Here is an 11,814-nt window from a genome sequence, read left to right on the forward strand (position 1 = left end):
AGTCAGTGATGTAGGACTGAGGTTACAATATACTTCCTATACTGTACAGTGCATACTGTATCTTTAGAGAACAAAAGTCTTCACTTTCAGACTCTCCCTGTTACTCTCATATAGTGTAGCTACTGTAAACTAACTAACCAATAGATTTGACCCTTAATTTACCTTTTCTTCAGATTGATAATTGTTCCTGTAAAGTGTTACTGTGATTTATATAGTGCTAACTGTATTTCGAGGTTACCAACCCTTTACCTTAAGTAGTAACCATTTCTCCAAAATGAGAATCTTTGGTTTAGAATATTTACCCTTTCTCGTATTTTAAATTTTCCTCTAATAATGGGTTCCCTGCTTGGGTGTAAAGTTGCTAACCCTCTCTTTAAGTATTTTCAGTGAATACCCAAATCAACCAAGAAGGCATGAGTACCACCACCATCATCCTCAGGAGCCTTCCAGTGTAATGCCTCAATGGTAGACCCAAACCCTCAAATGGTTGACCCTATGGAGTTCCTGGTAGACCTTAGACCTCAATCCTATGTGACTCCCATGCACTGATATGGTTGTGGTCTGCTTTAATCCCTGACTGTCTCCCTCCTATTAATAGTTTATTAGTTACACTAACCTTGGCTTTACTGTGCCCTAGAAAAAACATTTTAACCATTAACGCCTACTGCAGATTTTACCCTTATTAACTGTTAAGATAGCTGGAATGGATGAAAATTACAGAATAATGAGGAAGGAAGGTGTGATATCCTCGTGCAGATATCACTGTCGATAAAAGAACAAGTAATAATGTATGAGGTACTGTAGAATGTACAGAGGTAGCTAAGTACAGGTATGCATTTAATATGCACATTTCCCAGTCAATAAAGAAAACCCAGATAGCTTTTGGATCAGATAAAAAGAATTTCCAAAGCTTCCACAGATATGGTAAAATTAAACTGAATGCAAATGTAGGAAATGAGAGCAATGTGAAAATTGTGGGAAGTTAGGCGCGTACGGACCGATTTGCAAATGGAAATTTTTTGATTGATGTTTGTGCAAATGGAAATTTTTTCCTTACAATTTTTATTTTGTATTTTTTTTTAATATGCATACTGTATACAGGTAGATGTTCTTGGAGGAAGGGATGTGATACAAAATTCATGATTGGTTATGTAGTACTTTGCTGTACTGTACTAGGTAAGGGGACTAGAAAGCACATGAAGGATACAAAGTAATGTAGTGAGTGATGACAGGATTAGATTACCACCTGATGTTTGCAGAACTTAAAAAAGAGAATTTAGTGGGTCTACAGGCCAATGTTTTGAACTGGTTTTTGTTTTACAAGTAACTGAATATTAAATTGGAATAACATCATTGTATTGTCCATATAGTACCGTACCGTACTGTACATCCATATAGCTTACAGAATCTGATAATTGCATAAATGACTGCAGTTAATAAATTCTATAAAGTATATGTGTATACTCTACTGTATTTGTGAAGCCCAGATGTACTGTATATTGATTTACTCAACAATAGTAAGGCAACACATGTGATACATTTGTCAGAAGATAATATATGTTAATATGCTAAGTTTTTACTAGATTAATACTATATGTTTTGTGGATACCTCAGTGTTACATAACATGGTTTGATATTTTACTATTTCCACAGATTATGCAGGGACTCAAAAGACGCCAGAACTGCCTGCTAGAATCCCCAACAGGATCGGGAAAATCTCTCGCCCTTTTGTGCTCAACGCTGGCATGGCAACGAGCTGAAACAGGTAGGGTATACACTGCAGTAATTATGTTAAATAATCTTTTCTTGGAGTTGCATCCTGATTGTTATCTTACGTATGTTCTGGAAGACAAGTGTCAGTATACTGTGCAAGTGTTAAAAGAGTTTAACAATTTTACTGGACATCTAGATATGCCTGATGCTTGTTCAGTCATCTCTTGAAAGGTTATGTCATATGTGTGGCATCTAGGTAGACCTTTATGTGATTGGTTAATTCTCACCCCGTTTGTGTACAGGTATATTCTATGAGCACCGTAACACCTTGTTTTTTGGGGACGTCATAACTACCGTATGTTGTTTGTAATTTCTTTGAACATGAGTCAGGAATTAACCGGTACACCCAGGTCTTCTCTGTTCTTTTTAGTTTGATTTTTTTCTTCTTAATTTTCTCACAAGATTATACGCTCTTTATTATTTGTATGATAAGGTACAGTATAAGTTATTTGTTGAATTCTCAATGGTTTTCTACTGGTTTCCCTCTTTGTCCATAAGTTTTTAATGATTTTCCTCCAGATCCTCTTTCTTTGTCAAATTTGGGTCCTGCCTTCTCTATCAAATATTTGGTATAAATTAGAAGCTGCAAGCAATAAACATGATCCAGTTCACCCACCCAGGGAATCTGTGTAAATCTGGTAATTGTCTGAGTCTGGTAGATGATCAGGTCACAGTCACTACCCTCTGGCATATTTACTCGTACCTCTCCAACCACTTGTGAAAATCATACTTCAGTCCTTAGTTTCCTGGTGACTGCTAGACTTTTAACACCTGTCAGCTGCAGCCCTGTGAACAGGCTTAGAAACATGGTGTGAATTTTCTTTACAAAAAAAAAAAAAAAAAAAAACTTTGAGACTGTGACTTTAAAAACCGGGTTACTGCTGCATGTGCAGTAAACATACATACACACACCAAAAAAAAAAACACACACACACACTTAAAAGCATGTTATGTTCGTAGGAAATTAAAGGTATTTATGCAGAAGAATAAAAATTAAAATATAAATCATTCACTTACATTTGTTTAGGTTTGATGGAGTGTTTTGGTGAGAGCGTGTGTGTGGGGGTGGGTGGGGTCCAGCTACTAGAAGGGAGGAGCTTGGGTGGCAGGGGGCAGACTGCCACTAATGGTGACAAACATAATGTGGGTAGTGTGAGGAGATCTAATGGGACACTTCATGCGCTTGATGAATTATGAAATTGGCACTCAGTTTAAAAGACATCACAGTTTAAGGGTTAATACTTGTACATAGAGGACAACTTCAGAGGAAAATTATTACTCCAAGCAACATCCATAGGTTTCACGTCAGATATTAATAAACGTTTTTTACACCAAAGAATCAATGAAGTGCAGTAAAACTTACTCAAAATTTAATTGTAAAATAGTCTTACATATTAAGCAGCTGACAGTTGTTTGAGTGTCTTTGATAAGTAGGGGAAGATGTGTCCAAAGTGTATAGTCTTTAAAAGGCAAGTTTTTTCTTTACTTCATTATTTTAATCCCTAATCACTATAAAGACTGTGATTGTAACAAAATGTTCTGAATTAAGAACATTATTTGTGTTATGATAATATATGATTACAAAGAAATGGGGCAAATTTGCTTAGCTCAAAAGCAATTTTCCCCAATGTTTATATATTTTTAGGTTTTACTGTATTCTTATTTATAGTGTGAAGTAATCAAACTTCAGAGACTCTGTTACTGTGTATTGTATAGGGAAGCAATATTTTAATGGCTTCTGGCATATCTTTTATCATGTATATTTTTTCAATATAATTTGAGTTTATATAACAATTATAACACTATTTATAAAATGTATGCAGTAAACAACAGGAAATAGAAAAACTACAGTACAATACAGTATGGGGTACTTTGCAATATTATATGGTGCACCTCGTATACTTATATGTTTGTTGTGGATATGGAATACTGTAACTGCGAATGATTCAGTTGCTTAACCAGACACGTAACATCGGCAATAGTCCGGCAAGTGTAATATGATCCAATAACAGGTTCTACCATAAATGGATAGCATGATTGGCATTTTGGCTTCCATTGTTCCCTGAGAACAAGGATTCTGGCAATCTGATTCATATCAGCTGGAAGATCTGTGACTCTTATAGTGTAGGTAGCAGGGCATGGATTGTTTACTCAAACTATTGATATACTTTTCTGACTGTTTTTCAAAAAATGGGGAATAAATAAATATATATATATATATATATATATATATATATATATATATATATATATATATATAATATAATATATATATATATATATATATATATATATATATATATATATATATATATATATATATATATATATATATATATATATATATATATATATATATATATAATATATATATATATATATATATATATATATATATATATATATATATATATATATATATATATATATATATATATATATATATATATATATATATATATATATATATATATATATTTATTTATTTTAACAACCAGAATTGTACAGTACTGTGTTTGGCAGTACATTTGTTAATTATCTGAAAACCTTGCATCAACTTTGAAAGGGTTGGGTGTCCAGAAATGATTCTTTGGTATTACAGTATGTATCTTTCAAGAAATCTTAGTTGATCTTACTCAAGTCTTTGTGTTTGTATTGTATTATATTATATTATAGTACAGGTATCTCTGTCAAGTCTTTGTGTACATATGTTTAAACTTTGTGTCCACAGCTAGTTTATCTTTTTTTGTTGGATAGAATTGGAATTAAGAAATCCTAATCTCCAGAACCAGAAAACAGCTTTATTTTATAATTGATTTTTGGATTTTTCTAAGGGTACAGCAATTGCTATCATATGTGAAAGTCAGTTCCATTTTAGCAGTCTTTGTATATACAATGAACCCTCACTTTACGCGGTTAATTCAACCCACAGGGTACCGCGGAAAGTGAGAACCGGGTAAAGTGAACAACATAACATATGGGATTAATTGAAATAGAGACCGGGCCGACCCCCGAAACTCCACTTTTTCAGACACAATACCTACGTTGTAGTAAAAATAACTTCTTAATTTTATGATGGTATGCACACACAATTAATAATTAAGAGAAATATCAATAATATTTGGTTTTTTAACACTTACATTAGTAGAAAAGATGGCTGGGCACACGGGGATGGGGGGTTGGTTCTGAGGCAGAGGGCAGATTATTGGCCCTCACCTGTATCACTTGTATCAATTGTATCACTGTCCACCACAGAGGCTTGCAGGGCCTCTTTGTCAAACCCCTCAAAGTCCATATAAGTCCATATCCTCACTATAATTATCACTATCACTGACTTGGGCCAGCTGTGGCGGGTGGCGGGTGAAGAACTCGGTAATGTTTTGATGACTAGGCGACCTTGTGCGCACCCTGCTCGCGCCGCTTATACGACATGGCGGGAGGTTTGGATCCAAAAATGGCGCGGCTCGCCAGCCGCTCTCCGCGTAAAGGGGTACATGCACTGCGGAATGTGAGCATTCCGGTTTCGGCAGGGTACCGCGTAAACTTGGAAACGCGGAATGTGGGACCGCGTAAAGCTAGGGTTGACTGTATAGTATTTACAATATACTATTCTAATCTCCAGTGAGCACTATTATGGTATGTGATGATGTTGTCAGTCTGTCTGTCTATCTGGCTGTCTTTGTTCTTGTTTCTTTAACTCTTTCACCACGTGTCACGCACTTGCCATTTTATTCTGGCTACCGCCAGGCCATTTTATTCAGCTTAGGGTAACCTCCCGCTGTGTAAGGGTTAAAACCTATCTCGATTAATGCCTCAAAGGCCATAAAACTTATCTACACTCAACCAATTGACATAATCACCAGCAAGTGGGGGTGTATATAGTGTGAAGGAATTTTGTATTAACCATTTTTATCAGAATTATGGGGCCCTTTTTTTTTTACTTATATGACAAGCTTCAACTTATAAAACTTAGAACTCTCATATTTCTGAACTGTCTTCTTGATTTTTGAACACTTGGTGACCTGTCCTGTTGCTTGGAGGTGTCAGGATCGCTTTCAGCTCTGTTATATAAATGTTCAGAATGTCGAGGTAAGTTGTATCGTATCAGCTAATACTAATGCCAAGTGTTTCAGTGGTATGCACAGTTGAAACAGAAGTTTGCAATTGATGTCACCAGGGATCCTAAAGTAATTTGTTGCTTTTATCCAGTGTCACTAGTGCTTCTAATAACTCCAGTTGTATCAATGCTGTATATAAAGAGCTTATCTACTGTACTGTACCTCACAAGTGTTGACAGTGACAGCAGGTGTCTCACATCTGTTGACAGTGATAACAGGTGTCTCACAAGTGTTGACAGTGACAGCAGGTGTCTCACATCTGTTGACAGTGATAACAGGTGTCTCACAAGTGTTGACAATGACAGCAGGTGTCTCACATCTGTTGACAGTGATAACAGGTGTCTCACAAGTGTTGACAGTGACAGCAGGTGTCTCACATCTGTTGACAGTGATAACAGGTGTCTCACAAGTGTTGACAATGACAGCAGGTGTCTCACATCTGTTGACAGTGTCTCACAAGTGTTGACAGTGACTTCAGGTGTCTCACAAGTGTTCACTGTCAACAAATGTCTCAAGTGTTATCAGTGACAACAGGTGTCTTAAGTGTTGACAGTGACAACAGGTGTCTCGAGTGTTGACAGTAGGTGTCTCAAGTGTTGATAGTGACAACAGGTGTCTCAAGTGTTGACAGTGACAACAGGTGTCTCAAGTGTTGACAGTGACAACAGGTGTCTCAAGTGTTGACAGGTACAACAGGTGTCTCAAGTGTTGACAGTGACAACAGGTGTCTCAAGTGTTGACAGTGACAACAGGTGTCTCGAGTGTTGACAGTGACAGCAGGTGTCATACAATTGTTGACAGTGACAACAGGTGCCTCACAAGTGTTGCTAGTGACTGCAGGTGTTTTACAAGTGCTGACAGTGACAACAGATGTCTCATGATTGTTGACAGTGACAACAGGTGTTTCACAACTGTTAATAGTGACAACAGGTGTCTTGCAACTGTTGACAGTGACTACAGGTGTCTCACAAGTGTTTAGTGACAACAGGTGCCTCACAAGTGTTGCTAGTGACTACAGGTGTTTTACAAGTGCTGACAGTGACAACAGATGTCTCATGATTGTTGACAGTGACAACAGGTGTTTCACAACTGTTAATAGTGACAACAGGTTTCTTGCAACTGTTTACAGTGACTACAGGTGTCTCACAACTGTTGACAGTGACTACAGGTGTCTCACAAGTGTTTAGTGACAACAGGTGCCTCACAAGTGTTGCTAGTGACTACAGGTGTTTTACAAGTGCTGACAGTGACAACAGATGTCTCATGATTGTTGACAGTGACAACAGGTGTTTCACAACTGTTAATAGTGACAACAGGTGTCTTGCAACTGTTGACAGTGATTAGAGGTGTCTCACAACTGTTGACAGTGACTACAGGTGTCTCACAAGTGTTTAGTGACAACAGGTGCCTCACAAGTGTTGCTAGTGACTACAGGTGTTTGAGAACTGTTGACAGTGACAACAGGTGTCTCACAAGTGTTTAGTGACTACAGGTGTCTGAACAAGTGTTGACAGTGACTACAGTGTTTAGTGACTACAGGTGGTCTCAAGTGTTTAGTGACTACAGGTGTCTCACAAGTGTTGACAGTGACTACAGTTGTCTCATAAGTGTTTAGTGACTACAGGTGGTCTCACAAGTGTTTAGTGACTACAGGTGTCTCACAACTGTTTAGTGACTACAGGTGTCTCAACTGTTGACAGTGACAACAGGTGTCTCACAACTGTTGACAGTGACAACAGGTGTCTCACACGTGTTTAGTGACTACAGGTGTCTCACAAGTGTTTAGTGACTACAGGTGTCTGAACAAGTGTTGACAGTGACTACAGGTGTCTTACAACTGTTGACAGTGACAACAGGTGTCTCAAGTGTTGACAGTGACAGCAGGTGTCTCAAGTGTTTAGTGACTACAGGTGTCTGAACAAGTGTTGACAGTGACTACAGTTGTCACACAGGTGTTGACAGTGACAACAGGTGTCTCACACGTGTTTAGTGACTACAGTTGTCACACAAGTGTTGACAGTGACAACAGGTGTCTCACACGTGTTTAGTGACTACAGTTGTCACACAGGTGTTGACAGTCACTACAGGTGTCTCACACGTGTTTAGTGACTACAGTTTTCACACAAGTGTTGACAGTGACAACAGGTGTCTCACACGTGTTTAGTGACTACAGTTGTCACACAGGTGTTGTCAGTGACAACAGGTGTCTCACACATGTTTAGTGACTACAGTTGTCACACAGGTGTTGACAGTCACTACAGGTGTCTCACAAGATCATGTTGGTGCCAAGTCACTTATAAGTACCCGTACTCATAATTATGCCATGTAGCCCACAGGTGTTCATTGTCAGCTCAAGTGAAATAGAGATGCTCAGTGATGTTAAGGGACTCTCAGGTCCATACGGTATTAGGGCATTTTATGTTTACCATTTTTGCTAAGGGTTTTGGACCCTATATTATAAAGTACAAATTTTTGCTTATTGATGACAACAATATCATTAAAAAAAAGTCTTTGTATTTTTTATAAACACTTTAATGATAGGAGCATGTTACCCCACAAGGCAGTGTGCTCTTATATTTTGAGACTTGTTCCAATATGGCCCACCAGTATTATGGCAGGAAGTTCATGGAGGTACTCTAAAGACATTCCTTCTTTTAGTCAGAAATGTGTTGATCATAAAAAGGATCTAACTGTCGATCAGAGCAAACAATAAATGATCAAAAAGCTTTCTGGTATTTATGAATTATCATATTGAAAGTGATTTTATGATTATATTTTTGTAAAAGTAATGTGGCAGCCAGATGTCATCATACATACAGTACTATATAAAAGTACTGTTAATGGTAGATTCTCTTTTCCACATAACATTTATGTTTCTTAAAAATGAAGTGAATGCTGTGCAGGTTATATATTCATATGGTTTATTTAAAGTCATTAAAAGTATCAAATTTGAATATGATATTATTAATTTATCAAAACTTTGATACTAATTACTCAGGAAATCCATAGTGGCTACGACCCAGGAGTGGCATAATGTATCCGTCTCTTTGTATCAAACATATTGCCGTGTAAATTTGTACCCAGCTACTGTGCATATCACAAGTACCACTTAAATGCTTAGTATGGGGTAGTCTCATCTTTGTCCTACCGCGTTACATACTGATGACTTTTTTCCCAGTTGTACCGCACACAGATGGTCGTGTTTCATAAAGGTTTTAAAAAAGTTTCACGTTTCTTCAATTTTCATCATCAGGTGTGAGGTAGATATGAAACAGAAAAAGTTTTAACCTTGAAAATGGTTTGTATCTGTTATTTTATTGGTAGATTTTAGTTAATCTTAATGAGAAAAGGAATGGTTAAAAACTGTTTGGGTCATGTTTTTTAGAAAATGATGAACCATAATGAAAAATGGTGCTACATTCTTCCACCTGTCCACCATTGTTTTGGCTAATTTGGTATTCTGATCATGTCTGCTTTGGTAGAGGCTGGTGGAATGTATCCTGCTGTTTGTTTTTATTATATACAGTACACCTGAACTATTATTAAGTTATTTATGGTAGAGGTTATATGGTGTTACAGTAGTGTGTGTTGGTAGAGGACATTCATTAATAACAGTTATGAAATATGGTAAGATGATTAGCTCCTCACAAATCATGGTGTCAGATAATTATGGCTTTAAATGGATTTTGCTTAGTAACATTACCTTTAAGAAGTACACCTTACAGAGAAGAATTTGAATGTATATAATGATGCATTTAATTCCATTGGTCATACAGTACAGTATTTAAATGTGTAATTGTTTTAAGCATGTGATAAGGGATGAATATGCCTGAGCTTATCCTGTATCTGCATTGGTCATCACAGGTGTAAGGTTCAGGGTTCGCTTGTTCATCCATGCATCCTGCTGTCATATCGTGTCTTCTTGTCCACTAGCCCAAAATGACACTACAAAGCTGCCGATGGCTCCCGTCCATTAGGCACATTTTCTGCATTTTTCACCCTTTGTTCAGTAGAGCTGACTACCTGCCAGTCTTCATATTAGTAAGGATGTTTATAAAAGAGATAATGATAATTGTTCTATGTAGCTTATAATTATTTTGGGGAAACTTAGGGTATAATTGGTTAGATTAGTTGAAGCTTGTCTGTTAGGAGGGATGAAGGGAATGTTTAACTTTATTAGTAGCAGCTGATTAATGTATACTGCAATACTTCTTTACTTACTGTTAGAGGGTGAAAGACAAAAAAATTTTAATAGGTAAAATACAGTATCTTTATTTGAAAACCATAGCTCATTAATTTAAATTTATTATGCTAATATGATCAAATAGCTATTGGAGAACTGGTACATATTTGGCAAGTTGACTTACTGTATATTCATTATGCTTTAAATTTACTACAGTATTACATTGACCCCCCAAAAATTGCTGTACTTTGCTCATAACTGAATGTAGAAAATAACTGAATTATGTATTACATGTTCTGTGAAGAGGAAATATAATATGGTGTACAGTACTGTACCTCCACAAGTTTAGTAATATTTTATTCATTTCAATTTGTTTATAGTCACCAAATATTTTCCCCCGCTCAAGCCTTATCTTGCTATATTGCTTGGTATCCAAAACAATAATTTATTGCCATTAATTTTCACAAAATTCAATATCCATAATTTGTAAATATAGTTATCAGTATTTATTTTCTTCCTGGTCCCAAATACTGTACTCTCCCTCAGCCTTCCCTTTAGTAAAATCATTCATTGTATATCTCCAGTCTACAACACCAATTAAAGGGGTATTCCTGTTTTCATTATCAGTTGTCAAGTTGTATTTTGTCCAATACCACAAAGAATAGTTTGTCACCACAACCAAATACTGTACTACACTTTGTAACTCACAACAATAGTAAATTTTACAGTATTTAAGTCCCCTTGTTAAAACTAAACATTCGTTCAATTATCCATTCACAACAAGCAAATATTCCTGCCATAATATTGGTAAGTCATTTAGGGACCAAATACAGTTATTGAAATACTAGCCATAGACAGTAAATTAGTGTACAGTAATCTCCTATCCTTTGGAAAAGTATAATTACACTGATTATCAAGCCATTAACATCACTTGTTACCAGAGAGAGAATCAACTATTAAAGTATTCAGTCCACTGCAACCAGATACTGTTATTGCCACTAATAATTAACCATCTCATTCAGTCATCAAATCACATATTTTAATGTTCAGGTTTTCATAGCCTTTTCATGTATTGTCTGACTCAGCATCCAGTACTGTACTGTACTCAACTCCAGTTTATCTAGTTACTGTAACCAATTATTCTAACCCTCCAGATATTATTATCATCTGTCTCTATCTTCCAGTCACCAAGAAAAGTTTTTCAGCTCATGTAAACAACTACAGTACTGTACAGTGATCATCCTTGCACTACATAACATATTGAAAATCTCATTAGCTGTTAGGGTCTTATTGTATTCAATTAAACTAAACAATGTTTTTTATAAAGAAGTCACTTTTAACAGACAAAAGGTTGATAAATGGTCATACATTTCAATAATAAAATATCTGCTGTTACATAATTATAAAAAAATACTGTACAGGTACTTTAACATCATTACATTAGATTTAAAGAAAACTAAAAAGGTTTTCATATGCAGTAACCAAATACTCTACACCACTGTGTCTTATTTGCTGATTATATATGATTTTGTATATGTTGTTGTTAGCTTTATGAGCTTGGTACTTCCTTCATTGTGACATACTGTACTGTATATATATGAAACTATTTAAAATTATACAGTAAATTCCTCACTCATTGCTTCATAGTAAAATTTTATTCCTTAGTTGAGAAGCAAATTACTTTCTCCACAGTCAGGTAGTGTGGGTTTCAGTGCTAACAATACCCATTATAACACATGA

General features: G+C 36.0%; 1 protein-coding gene across 1 annotated transcript in view; it reads left to right on the top strand.

Moving 5' to 3' along the window:
* Positions 1 to 2,406, top strand: part of LOC121865613 — an 83,399-nt gene extending 80,993 nt beyond the window's left edge. Inside the window, exons 4-6 of the mRNA XM_042365135.1 lie at positions 1,654 to 1,765; positions 2,016 to 2,068; positions 2,293 to 2,406. Coding sequence (XP_042221069.1) covers positions 1,654 to 1,765; positions 2,016 to 2,068; positions 2,293 to 2,406 — 279 coding nt within the window. The remainder of the gene's footprint in view (positions 1 to 1,653; positions 1,766 to 2,015; positions 2,069 to 2,292) is intronic.
* The last annotated feature ends 9,408 nt before the right edge of the window (positions 2,407 to 11,814 follow it).

Source organism: Homarus americanus, unplaced genomic scaffold, assembly GCF_018991925.1.
Source record: "Homarus americanus isolate GMGI-L3 unplaced genomic scaffold, GMGI_Hamer_2.0 scaffold49689, whole genome shotgun sequence".
Taxonomy (NCBI): domain Eukaryota; kingdom Metazoa; phylum Arthropoda; class Malacostraca; order Decapoda; family Nephropidae; genus Homarus; species Homarus americanus.